Source organism: Poecilia reticulata, linkage group LG22, assembly GCF_000633615.1.
Source record: "Poecilia reticulata strain Guanapo linkage group LG22, Guppy_female_1.0+MT, whole genome shotgun sequence".
Classification (NCBI taxonomy): Eukaryota; Metazoa; Chordata; class Actinopteri; order Cyprinodontiformes; family Poeciliidae; genus Poecilia; species Poecilia reticulata.
The window spans coordinates 8,580,432-8,594,728 of record NC_024352.1 but is presented as its reverse complement, the minus strand read 5'-3'; the positions used below and the strand labels follow the sequence as shown (position 1 = coordinate 8,594,728).

The following is a 14,297-nucleotide window of genomic DNA, read 5'->3' as shown; positions in this document are numbered from 1 at the left end:
CCCTCTCCTCCCTCCGCCCCCCTCCACACCCCCAACCTCTCCTCCGTTCTCACCCTGATTGCAGTCGATCACGTTGCAAAACTCGCGCACATTGTTTTCATTGATCTCCATCTGCTTGCGTTCCATAAATGCAGATATTCTCCGCTCAATCTGGAGACACAACAAAGATAATAGGACACAATAGATTGATGAGGTACTGATCGGTTTGAAGAATGCAATGTTTCTGTTTTTTTTTTTTTGTCCTAGTTAATGTCGTGCAACAGGGTGATGTGGTGATTTGTATTGCATAGAATGAGAAACGCAGCGTTAAGACATTAAATTCAGGCAGCAAAAAAGAAAAAGAAAAAAAAAGTTAGATTGCTTCAATCATTACATACTGGAATATGAATATGGTTTGCTTGGCTACCAAAATAAATGCACAACAGAATGCCGCCTCTTGTCCTTCATCCACATGCAATCTCAGAGTAATGAGCATCCACTTCATAATCCATCAAGGACCTGGCCCTCTCTCAAAACCCACTAGCAATGTGGTCTGTTCTACCCCAGCACAGCACTAAAGCGCCCCTCATTCTCTGTCGAAACCCGGTCTATCAGGTCCCCGTCGAGCGCTCGCCGCACGTCACGCTCACATCCTCGGGAGCAATTACTTATGATTATTCATTTGGCTTGACGAGAGCGTGAAGGGCTCCAAAATGTCACCGCCGGAACAGCTGACGGATCAGGCGTCGACGCCGACCAACCTCTGACTTTCCAGCTCGGATCTGGACCATGACGTCATCAGTCTTGCTCTCGGCAGCCTCGGAGCCGGGCCGGCGGAGCTCTGACGACGCAACCGTCTGCTCCCCGAGGGAGGGTGACGCGACAGATTTGTCCGACGCGCTTTCCTTCGCAGACGCGACGCCCTCAGACTCCATGAGCGTCCTCAGGCTTTCTGAGACAGCCTGCAAGTAGCAGAGAGATAACGCGCTGTGCAATTAGAAATAAATAGGAGTTACAAATATTACCAGATATTTCTGTATTATATTACAGAGAAAAGCGTCCCATGATACATACTGCAATAGCTCTTCATTATTGCAAATAATCACATCATGGTTATCAATTCAAACACTACAAAAACCAAATCTTACTGAGTATCTTTTTGTCTGGTTTTAGTGCCAATATCTTAGTGCACCTGAAGTAGGACAAAACTAACTTACAAATAACTTTTTAGCAGAAAATTGGAGCTTGTTATAAGTAAATAATTCCTTAATAATAATTTTTATTATTATTATTCTGGCAGATTAGTTCACTTATGACGAGATATTTCTCCATGTTATAAGTAAAATAATCTGCCTGTGAAACTAATGTTTTTGTTTATTAATATTAAAGCATTATTGATTTAAAATTAGCTACTATACCGCGCTGAGAAGTGACTTGTAAGTTAGTTTTGTCTTATTTCAAGTGCACCAAAATATTTGCACTAAAAAGTGGACAACTAAAGAAATACTTGGTAATATTTGGTGTTTTTGTAGTGAATCCATTTGTGTAAACCCTTTCAACCACCAGACAGTCAAATTATACAATTCATCCACTGACGCTGTTTCATAAACTAACAACCACGCCTCCATTTTACCTGTAATTTGGCAATATGCTCCTGCAAACAGCCGTGAAGAAGAGCTTCTGAAGATGATGACAGATTCACAGCGCGATGGTTGACTTCTATTCTCAAAGCAGTATCCCCTAAACGGAGCTTCACCTGAAAACAAATGATACCAAAATTTTACTTAACATAGGAATGCAGAAAATTTAAATAGGTCGGAGACGATAACATGCAGATTGTAGGACTGTACTGTACCGACTTTTCCTGGCTGATACCGTTCTCATATTTTCATTTATTCCAATTCGGACCGGTTCTGTTTAATTCTTAAAGACTATAAAACATAAATGATGTGCATTTAGTAGTTTTGATTGCTCTAAATAAGGAAAGAATTCAGGAGATCGTCCCCAATTCTCCTATTTAAGTTTGTATTAAATTCAGATCAGTATGTTGATGCTTTTACAACACAAAAATAGTGGGAGGTCTTCGTTTTAATGCAGAGAACAAATAACATTTGTCTGGATTTTACCTGATTTTCAAGGTAAAAATCAGCCAGTTCCAAAGTTTGGCTAATTGGTGAAACTTAAAGTAGAAGAAAATTCAATATACAAAAATGTTAATTACTTGTAATAACGAGACATTTTGTATATTAATCAGCTACAGATAAATACTGGCTAAAGATATGTAAATACCCTAGTCACACTAAAAGGGTCTTTTTCTTTTTACTTCACTTGACAGGAATACCGGTCTCTCTGGGCAACAGCATATTATTAGCTCAATAAAAGTTTTCTCCAATTTTTACTAAATGCATACTAAAAGTTTAAGAAAAAAATCTCCATGTAATGTAAAAATTAGTGCACCTGTGATGTTAATTTCCTTTTATAAACAAGCTTGTTTGCAATGCAATGGTGAGTATTGAATTACACAGAAGAAACTTTTAATATTTTTCACCTATTCCATAATGGGTGCGACTTTTTTCATTCTTATGGTTATTTAATTTAATCTGAAGCATAACTAAAATATGACTGGTTATTTAAAGTATCTAAAGGGAACATATATGAGACAACTTCTTCGTATTTACATCTGTTTAAATATTTTTTTTAAAACCCAGTAAATATTTCAAAATGAAATTGACAAGATTTACGGGCTAGATGTTGCAGGATTTCAGTATTAAGTACCGTTATTCTGTCCACTCTAAAACTAATATCAAGCATTTCTATTGTACATGAGACTACATTTATTAATGGTCAATAGAAGAAGAAAGCAAAACTAAGTGACACAATATCAGTAGCAACCATTGTTAACGCATATCTAAGGAGTTATAAGTATTAAAATCTGTCGAAGACCCAAGCAAAACAGTCCAACAGCATCAAAACAATGAATGTACGGGGAGCTAGCCGAAGCTAGCGTCAGGTTGCTAAAAGTATTAGCATGAGGCTAACTAACGACCCAGACTGAGAGGCCCACTTTTCGGAGTGAATTCAACTTAAACCTTGTTAACCAACCTGTTTTCCAAAGTCTGAAAGGAGCCTCAGCATCACATCCACGCAGTCCCTGTAACTGGACGTTTCAGTGGATTCTTTGGGAGGAGCGTCATTTCCACTTAGCTTTGTTGTTTCCGCCATTGCTGTTCAAGGACCTCAAACTACTACGCGCTGATTGGTTGGAAGACCATGAACGTGGTCACGTGACTGATAACTACGTACTGAATGGCCCGGGTGGTCAGAGCTCCACAGCTGGGAAAGCACGAACACTTGCTGATAAAAGGATTTTTCGAAGTTGTAATTTTTGGGATAAATGGAAATAAACAGCCTCATGTGTTGCATTTAATTTATGCCGAGATGAAGTGAAGTCAATGACGTAATAAATAAGGCATTCAAACTTTTCTTTGCAAAAACCCTGCGCAAACTGCACTGTAAAAAAGGACGACGAGTTTTAAATTTAAGCAATAGGATATTCTCACTCTCCCCAGTACAAAAATATGTGTAAATCCTGCAAGTTGTTGCTTATTTAAACCAAATGTAATCATAAGTCTCAATGATGTTTCTGCTAAAAGTCTCTCATGTGAAAAGCTGGAGAATCTTTAGATTTAATAGAACACAGAATATTGTAGAAGGATGCTAGTGATGACAATTTATTCTTTGTCTTAGTCTTACTGTTAAAAAAAGATGCACAAATTCTGTCACAAAAACATTGATTCGCATCTCGACTTTATTATTTATGTCTATTTTAATAGTTATATTTTATTTGAGTTTGTTTTTTCCTAAATGCTTTTATTTAATACTTATGATAGTGGCTGGCATAAACAAAACATTTTAAAGACGTTTCAGCACTTAGGAGTGCTGTAACAGTTTAACTACTACACAGGCAAGCATTAGGTTGGTTAACATAAGGAAAACTGTTTTAATATAATAATTTTGAAAGACAAGATTAAATTGACATTAAATGTGGAGTTCCACAAGGTTCCATGTTGAAACAGAATCTTTTTAATTTGTATTTTTACTACATTTTTGCAGTAACTAGAAAGTTGAAAGTAATTTATTTACTGATGGCATTTTGTTCAGAAAATTACATTTAAATCCTTGTGGACAAATAATAGTTGGAGAAATAGTTGAACTCAAAATGCAATTATTTATCTAACAAATAATTACATTATTTTTAATGAGAAAAAGTGTAATATTTTGGAAAAATGAAAGAGTTAGCACGATTAGCATGCTAACAAATGGATCTTCAGTAATAAATAATAATTTTGAACCCAATATGAAATTTCATGTAGAATACATAAAAAACTATGCAAAGCAGACCTTTTTGCAAAGGAAATGTTCGGCATTCATCAGTGCTTTGCATTTTATTTTATTTTTTTTAACTTATTTTTCCACTTTTGAATCCTCTTCTACAGTTTGGGATAACATCAATGTTTCTGACACTAAAACATTTTTATTTTGAGAAAAGGAAGAACAATAAGCACATGTAGGTGCAAAACAGCATAACAAAAGCCTACTGATTAAATCACATAGTAACATTAAAGAGTAAATATGTCAACTCTTAGTTATGGTAATAGTTTTGATTGAAATTATATGTACATATAAATGAATGCATACGTATAAATCGCATATAATTTTAAGTATATTTCAGTTTATGTAGTGAGACTATGGTCAAATCTGGATATCATTTTTAAAAAAAATTTTATCTGCCGTTTCATTTAAAAAATATCATATAACTGTTATTAAACCCATGGAATAACACTATTTGAGAAAGATGGTGTTGCATGCAGGTGTTTTCTTTTGGTTTATTTTATTTTTTTTAATATATATATTTAAAGATAGATAGATCTATGTATTTATTCTGCTGCCACAGGAAAGGAACAGGTCATTTAAGATTTTTTCCCCCTCTAGCTCAAAAAATTTTATATACTGTTTTAATTTTCCTGAAAAAAAAACAAACCCAACAACAACAAAAAACTGCCGTTTATGTCCTTCACTTACAATTACATCCGTAGTACTTGGCTATTTGTCTGCGGGGAATTCTCGTAGCTGCATTTGACTATATTCTCCATCACATACTTTTCAAACAGGCTAAAGAATGAGCACTTAATTATAAGAACATTGTGCCTCTGACATCGGTGGACCGAGCAGCAGGGCAGTGGGATGGGAACCTGGCCACAATGGTGTATTTCTCTGAGTTGAGTGACTGTGGGAAAATCTCCCTCCTCTATTCAGACATTTTTCCCTTCTTTTCATATAATGGGAAGAGAGAGAAAGAGAGAGAGAGAGAGAGAGAGAGAGAGAGAGACTGATGAAGGAAACAACAGAAAAAGAACAATTACAGGCAAAGAGACGGCACAGCATATGCACTCAAAACTCAATAATGCTCTTTTTAGAAGGGTTAATCATTTCAGGAAGGGGTCTGACGATAAGCCCTTTTTCGGTTAATTCATTTACAGGGTGATATTTTTTCACCCCAAAACAGGAAAGGAACTGTAACACTTGACATGGTTTGACATGCTGAGCAGTTGCTAAATGTTCCCACACAGCAAGGCGCTCTGAAATTAAAAAAAAAAGAAGAAGAAAATGTTTAATTTGCCCTAGCTGCAGAATCAAGAGCTGAATTTTCTTTTTCCTAGACGTGGCACTTAAGGTGTGTCTGCAGCCTAAAGAATAAATTGATCCGTTTTAGTTATTTTTAACATTTCAAATCTAATTGTAGACATTTTGCAGGCGTGGGCTTTCACCCCATGATCTTATCTGGTTATAAATAGAGCGAATAGTAATATTTATGTTATTATGTTCCACTTGAAATACCAGTACTTTTTAAGTCACAAGTAGTACTCCTCTTTGAAAATAATTTCTACATTACAGATGTTTCAACATATGGCTGATATAGTACTTTAAATATGTAATTAGTAGTATGGGTTTAAGATGAATTTAATAACTTTGAATCAAACGTGAACCTTCTTTCACTTCTAAAGAATAGATTTCTGCTTGCGGTTTTCTTTCTTGTAGCTAAAAACACTGACATCCAACCACAGCTCTAAGCCACTACATTTGAAATAATAGTTTCTATTCTCAGCACGACCCAATGTTTGACAAAGAAACGCACAGAAAGAATGTATCAGAGCAAAAATTAGGCTCTTAAATTTGATTTTCGCAGAACAATATGAATCTCGTATCAGCAGGTCGCTCAACTGATTTGCTGTTTTGTTGAAAAGTGAAGTGTTACAGAAAAATCCTAATTTCCCAAACAGCTGAACAAAAGGTTAAATGTGCCGTTTTGTATGAGCAATACAATAAATTTGGTTTTGTTCTCCTGAACTTTGTGGGGAAATGTGGCACTGAAATGAGAGCACTGAGATTCTTTTCATATGGGTAACATGGCTCAATGCCCAGGGCAGCACAGAAATAGGGGCAGCACAAGCGCTTATGCACCAAACTATTTTTTGGTGCAGCCGTTTTTATGTCTTGCCAAAAAGGAGTGACCCAGAGCGTTGGGCACAGTGTAAGCAGAAATATGAAGAAAATCTAAACAAAAATGAAGTCATTTCTTGAAAAACAAAGTACGTAAAACAAACGACTCACAGTCAAGAAAACACCCAATATAATCTTCCGGTTGTGTTAATTTGGCTCGATCCAGATGTATTCTTCCGCGATTTTGGAAGACGCCAAGCAGAAGCAGCTAGCCACAGCGACAGAAGATATGACAGAAGCAACCATATGGCAGAAACAGCAATGGAGGAGATCCGAATTTCACCTCTGACCCGGAACTTAAAGTGTGCCGTCAGTTTGACCCGCCAAAATAAAATACAGGTTGATTATTTTGTGCAGGTGACACCAGGAATACTAGCGCAGCAGCTTTTTTTTCACTCTGGTTCCTGAGAAACAATTTATCCAAATGGATTGTATATTTCCTCTCACTCAATTTTTAAAAAAATACGTATCATTGGTGCCACCCTTTGAATCCGAGCGTTAATCCCGGAACGTCCATTTAGTAAGTTCACAAAAATGTTGAATACGTCTACCAGGTTATATTAAACTTTTTTATATGCGTTTCAAAAACAGGATACTAAATTAGATAAGATTCTAAGATAAAATAAGATATTTTGCTAAGACATGAAGGACCAAATACTCATCCTTGAGAAACACCCTTGGGATTTCATTTCACCACAGATTTTGAACAAGTTTTGTACTGGTGTAAGGCTTACATCTAACCTCATTTACTGCTGAATGGACATCCAGGGGGAAAACCCAGTCCTTACTTTGTCAGGCCATCATTTATATTCTTTGACATCCGACGTTCTGATTAGTGAAATGATTTTACTGTGACGCCAAAAAAAAACAACCTAAGGCGTCACTTAGAAAGCTAAGCAACTGCTACCTTTCAGTTATCTCAACAATCTTTAAAAAAAAGCAAATAAAAATAGCACAAAATTTGGTTTGTTGTCTGAAAAACCATATGCAGTAACGATAACTTGTTTTTATCTGATGAGATGAATACTCAGTGTTTCCCTGAAAAAACCCCCCCCAAAAAAACACAACAATGCTTCAGCCACCTGCAGCAAAGTGAAAAGGTCTGCGAGGAGCCCGGCTGCCCCACCGCGGCAGATGATGCTGACAGAGCATGAAGCCCAGGAAAGGACAGACGGGATGGAGGATGAGCAGCATGTAGGGAGACAAGCTGATTACAGAGGCAAGATTTTGCCTTGTTTTACTTAGAGGAGGATGAGTCTGACTGCTTTACCATCCAGGTGTTTGTACAGAAAGAGCTATCACTTCTAAATCTTCGTCCGGTTGTTTAAATTCATTCATTTTAAAAGTACTTCCACTAAATGTGTGAGATGCCGTTTTCTCATAGGGACATTTTTGCAGTGAAAGAATGTTCCTTAGGAATAGCAGGCATACACGCAATATAATGTCATGAATGTTAGCTATTATTTTACTAACTACAAATAATTTACAGTTTGAACTTTTGACCTGTATAGAAAGTACAGAGTTTATAACATTGCAGCATATTGCATATTACAAGCGAAGCTAGAAACAACAAATTCTCTAGCGTTTTAAATTCAAAACCAGGCAAACCCATTCAACGAAACTAAATGAGTTAATGTGATGAGGAAAACGCCACTCTCGGCTGAGCCTCCGCTGAAAGTTAGCTCTAATAGTTGGTAGGCAGGTGATTGCTTTAAGCCACTTCTGACTGTCAAGAGAGTTAATAATATGAACAAAGTGCTGAAGATCCCCATAATGTTATTAACCTGCTTTTATTCCTGCTGCCTTTCCAACCAGGTGGGGGAAAATCTGGCGCTTTAGTTTGACTCTGGCTCGCGTTCACATGCGCAAAGTTGTGGCAGTAATGGAAAAATTGAAGAAAAATGATACCGGATTTAAACTTAGCTCGATCACAAATGTCCTCAAAGAGGTATTGACAAAAACGAGCTATTAAAATATTACATCTGTCTCTGCATTTGATGAGTATACTTGTTGAAATTAAATAATATGTAATATATTTTCACACTGATGTAATTTGGCAATGTACAAATAAAAACTAATTTGATTTGACTGATGAAATGAGGACATGACTGTTCTCTTAAAGTTCTGTTCATGTGGCCCTCTGGAGTCCTGAGGGCCGGAAAAATAGCTAGGGCGGCCCTGATTTGGCCCGCGGGCCTTGTGTTTGGCACATATGCGCATTTCAAACTATGTCTAAACTATCCATGTCATCAATCCTCCAAATATTCAGACAATAAAAACCAAAGACCCTGTTAGCTTCAAAGCAACTAAAACTGAGAAGAAAAAGGGCTTACGGGAAATGACACATTATTTCCACAAACGTCTTTCGTGCCAATCTACTACAAACGGCATTCCTCCACTGCCCAGGTTCAGTGTTTTAAGTGAGGAATGACCAAGTTGTCATATGACATGTTTCAGTCTGCGAATGTTGTCCTCCATGCAGCTGAGATGGTACTCAGCGGAGCCTAAATGGCTGCAGTGAAGTGCAGTGACTCAGAGTGCTCCAATCACTCAGCAGTCTTTCCCTGAGAGGCTCTATGTTGATAGTTTCCTTGTTATTACATCTTCAGTCAGAACTATAGAGACCCATCGGAGTCATGGCTGTCTGCCAAGCAGCAGACATGCACCGACATGCATAAGATAGCTGCAAATGCAAGAAGGTAAACAACCAAAAACAAACAAACAAAAAACAAAAACGAAAAAGAAAAGAGGGAGCAGCCATGAGGAGTGGCACTAGTTTTATAATATATAAATATGTTACATTTAAGGTAGAGATGTGCCGATCAGGTTTTTTCCTGCCGATACCGATCACCCATGAGGGCCGATCACCGATACCGATCACATAATTATTATTATTATTATTTTATCATAAACGCTACTGGCTAAATTATGTGGAAAAAGGAACCTTGAATTCACCTTAATTTAGACAAAAACTTGTTTTTAATAACTTTTTCCAAGAATAAAACTAAACAAAACAGGCATTCTGCAAATTGTACTGCTATCAGTAATACTATCTTTAACAGACTGATAACATATGAAGGCTCTGAAGAGGCTAAATAATGCAAAGAGCCAAAATAAAACCTCTCAACATTGCCAAAAATATTCAAGTATAAAACTTAACATTCAAAGGCAAATACAGGTTCCATTACAATAAACCAGTGATTCTTGAGAATAGGGACAAAACAGGTCCTATGGATAAAGTACAAAATTAGAATAAAATATACACAAAATATAATTTTTTCAAATATCTGACTAAACTAACCTTGGTCCTGTGAGCACAACAATGTATATTTTATTGGTATTTGCTGAATATTATTTTATTTTAAACATTGTAGTCGGTGGATGATGCCTGTAAAATCCCTTGTCCAGGAGCAGAACTCAATACATTATGATAGTTTAAAACAATTAAAGAAATACTAAAATTATATATTATGACAATTAAGTATAAGTAGTCATATAAATAATTATAAAGGTATCAACAAATTGAATTAAAAATAATGTTTATATATTTTCCAACTCCATTGAAATTTGTCAACACCGTCAGAAATGAAAAGAACGTAAAAAAAATCAGGCATTATTGGGGGGCACCAGAACATCTGAGGACCCCATGACCTCTTCCTTTCTCTTCCTTTGCTGAGAGGGCTAGTTAGCTCTGGTTAGCTTATGTTATTCTTTAGTTTTTTCTTCTTTTTATTCCTAAGTTTTTTGTCACAACCATGATGTGTCAACACCATAACTGACAATTTACAAAACTTTGATGAAATTTTGTGAAATAAAAGCTTAATTTTGGTATACTGTAAAGATTTCATGGACCTAATGAGCTACAATATGGCCTCCTTCAGAATAACATCATATAAATTGAGGTAGTTTGGCATTTCGTCATCTCTGTCAGATGTCAACTCCATCAGAGTTTTTGTGACTCTTTCAGTGAAATTGTCAAATCTCACTTAAATGTGCAAATAATTCATTTTAATGTATTTGACATAAATTGCATTACTTCACATGTGCCAAGTTTTTCATTTTACTCACTAGTTTGTCACCACCTTCAGTTATGTGTCAACTCCGTCAGATGGACTTTTTGTTGTTTTTAGTTTTAAATATTTTAAAGTTTTAAAAAAAATTTTCTTGAGAAGCATTTGTCTGTAAAATGAGTAAAAATATCACTAATAGGGTCATTAAAAATTATTTTATATTTATTTTTGTCAGATGGTGATGACAAAGTTCTGGGTCAGGTCGATTAAAAATTTTATTTTTTAAAAGAAATGTTGCAACTGGGAGCCTGTACCTTAGCATCTTTACATTTCCAAAACATTATTTGTCATATTTGCATACATAAGGTTGAGAAATAACAACAACAACAAAAAATTGGAAAATTAAAACCCATTTTGTCCCTATTCTAAAGAATCACTGAAACAATCCAGAGTTACTGAATGAAAACTTCCTGATAGCATGGCGGCTAGCTGATTACTGCTAGTTCTGAGTGGCTGTTTCTGACTGAGCGGAGTAATTATGCAAAACTGGGAGGAGATCGATTATTTTTTTAGAGATTATCTATCTCATGTTAGGACAGCGAAAGTTTTAATACATATGTAAAATGTATTTTTTTAGGTTAGATGCTGCAGCTTTAAACAGAAGTTCGGTGTGAGAGTCACTACCAGGTGGAGCAGAAGCGGCGCTCCGTCTGTGAAATATTACTACCTGTAGCGCGTAGYRGCGGTTCAACAGCGAGAGCAGAACCAGCGTCTTACATCGCAGCTCGAAGACTTAAATAATCTTGCGGGTTATTTGTTTAGCTTTCTGACCGTCATGCTAATCCGGGTGAGTGTTTGTAGCTGTGCGCTGCTTTACCTGCTATCTGATCCTCCATATGTCTTTTTTACTGCAGTGAACCTCAACTCCGTCAAGTATGGCATTGTTTTTATGTCGTATTAGCTTCGTTGTGTTGATGCATTTTGACGTGCTTCAATTTTCCGCCGCAACACRCAAACTTTCCCAKTCACTCAGTGCGTTATAGTTCCACATCGCTTAGGATTTGTTGCTGCACGTTTGCGCAGTGTGAAGGAAAGAGGAGACCAGCTGCACAGGGAGGCTGCGAAATGAGATGCAGGTGATCGGTATCGGCAACAAGAGCTAATGATCGCCGATCGCCGATCATGCACTTTTTCACGAAAATCGGCCGATTATGATCGGTGACCGATCGATCGGCACACCTCTAATTTAACACCACAGAGTAATGAGGTCCGGTTCGATTATGATGTTGTATTGGTTTCAGATTAAATTAACATATCAAATCTTTTTTCTAATTAAAGTTTTTAACTGGCAATATTTTTCTAGGTCTGATCTTATTTAGTTAGCAAAACTTTGAATTAGTTTGCAGTACTGAACATTTAAACAGTTAAATTCATCTCATAAAGTGGTTTCATCCTTCTATACTTTTCCTAAATGAATCAGAGCAACAAGAAAAGAAAGTTTTAATGGCCGTCAGTTCCGTCATGGAAAAAAACCACGACTCAGTGGTTTGCTGAACCACTTTTAGCATAATTTCTTGAAAGTATTTTATTTTATTTTATTTTTTCTTATTATCTCTCTTATTATTACAGAACCATTCTGGTCCAGTGATACATTTCTGTAGTTCACTGGGGTTTGAACGCATTCATTTATTCACTTTTCTCACTTTATAATACTTCAACATGATTATTTATCCAAACTTTGACTGACCTTCGTTAGCATGATCCAGTCTCAGATGAACCTCAACTAGTCAAAGGCTGACATAATAACTGCAAGATATGCAGGTCTTGTAGGTCCAGGATAGGATCCCCAGTGCATTGGTGAGGTTTTTCCTTTTAGGTCCAGTGTTAACACATCCTGGATCCAGTCTACTGACAGATTTCCCGAGTTGATCCTTTCTGGAGCAGCATTTGCCTCAGCTGCAGCTTTTTGGGTTATGAGTCTTTCAGCTTTGTACATTTAGAAACAAAAACTTTTTCCCCCATTCCTTTTTGCAAAACAGCTCAGTTGTGTAATGCAGAGGGCTCTGGACAGCAATGTTCAAGTCCCGCAACTCATTTTCATTTGGATTTAGGTCTGGACTTTGACTGGACCATTTTGGTATGTAGATATGCTTTGACCTACAACACGGTATCGTCATAGTAACTCTGGCGGTTTGGTGCTGCTGATCTACTGGAAGGTGATCCTCCATCCCAGTCTAAAGTCGGTTTAGTCTTCATCAGACTTTCTTCTGCAGTTGCGGTGCTTTATGTTGGTTTATTGCATAAAATCGCCAAAAGGTACAAGAAAGGTTTTGACTTCACTGCAAATAAATGCTTTAATCATGTGAAAACATTTTGCAAGGCATTGCGAGATGTAGGTAAACAAACAAAAAAGCTTCATAATAAATATGTTTTACATATGTAACTGTATTTTTGCTTCTCTCTGTACAAATACATTCATCAAACATATATTACATCCATGTCAGGTTTGCACTTGCACTTTGTTTCTGTTCAACTACATTAAGTTTTGTAGGCTTTAATAAACATGTTTGTGTCGTAATGATGTCTGAAACATTATCTATCACGAGGCACAGTTAGGAAATATAAAGTGAAGGGGGGGGGGGATGTACTTCAGTAGCTCTTAAGCTACAGCTCTTTCCACCACTGTTACGGTTTCTATGAATAAATCCTTCTGAATCTTAAGTGCGACATAAAAAAAAAAAAAAAAGAAGAGTGTACAGCGTATTTCAACAGATGTGGATATTTTACTTTCCCCTCAAAGTTCCCGGATAATCCATCTAACCTCAGTCTGCAAACCTGTCCCCCCACAAGCAAATCAGAACATATACCGCGCCCCCTCCTGCCCCCCACCTTCCCGCTTCACGTCGACATCCCAGCCCCCACCTTCAGCTGCACCTGTCACCTGGGGGCCCCTGCCTACATTCAGGATCAATTTACATAACCTCATTTAGCAGTTCACAAATCAGAGCCATTAAGAGCTACTAACGGGAACCAAGGGTTCTAATTTAGCTTGCCTTTCACAGTGGGAAAATTGTTCAGTTCAGGCCTACAAATAAAGATCCAGGACTTAGCTTTGATTGTTGATTGTGATGGTAAATGTACAGATGATTAGAACAGATTTTCCCTCGTATTGATTTCCTGCCAAAACACAGCAGGCACTGGTCCTGCACTGGAAAAGCCACGAGAGGAGGCGAGCACAGGGGGAGTTAGCTGCTGACATTGATTTGTACGTATAACACGTTAAGCATAAAAATGGGAAATAAAATCAAAAAGTTGGTGTGTGGCAGTGCTGTTTTTTTTTTATGTGTGTGTGTGTGTAAGCCAATATTTTATTCCGCACAGAAACTCTGCCGTTTTTTTTCTCCACTATTTAAATCCATTTACAGTCTATTTGAAGGAATTTGAGAGCGATTTCTCCCCCCGTCACCCCTCGCTTCTCCTTCCACACTTCAAATAACAACCGCAGAGAAGTTTAAAGGACTTGCTCGCTGCTTAAATCCTTTTATTTACGTTTGTGTGGCAATATGACAGTGGCAAAACCAATTCAGAGTCATGAATAGCTGGAGTCAAGAGCAGAAAAATTATTTTCAATCTGCATTCAATTTGGCAAAGATGGGGCTCATGGAGTAAAGAGGCTGATTCAGATTCCCACTTGTTTGCCGCTGAACTTGGTGGCATTATGAACATTTGCGTTTTTTTGTGGGGGGG

General features: G+C 37.1%; 1 protein-coding gene across 1 annotated transcript in view; it reads right to left on the bottom strand.

Moving 5' to 3' along the window:
• mbip (MAP3K12 binding inhibitory protein 1) overlaps positions 1-3,234 on the bottom strand; it is an 8,187-nt gene extending 4,953 nt beyond the window's left edge. The window contains exons 1-4 of the mRNA XM_008399138.2: positions 3,082-3,234; positions 1,613-1,735; positions 741-941; positions 54-150 (exon numbers count right to left, since the gene is read on the bottom strand). Of these exons, the coding sequence (XP_008397360.1) occupies positions 54-150; positions 741-941; positions 1,613-1,735; positions 3,082-3,201 (541 nt within the window). The 5' untranslated portion in view covers positions 3,202-3,234. The remainder of the gene's footprint in view (positions 1-53; positions 151-740; positions 942-1,612; positions 1,736-3,081) is intronic.
• Positions 3,235-14,297: the final 11,063 nt, after the last annotated feature.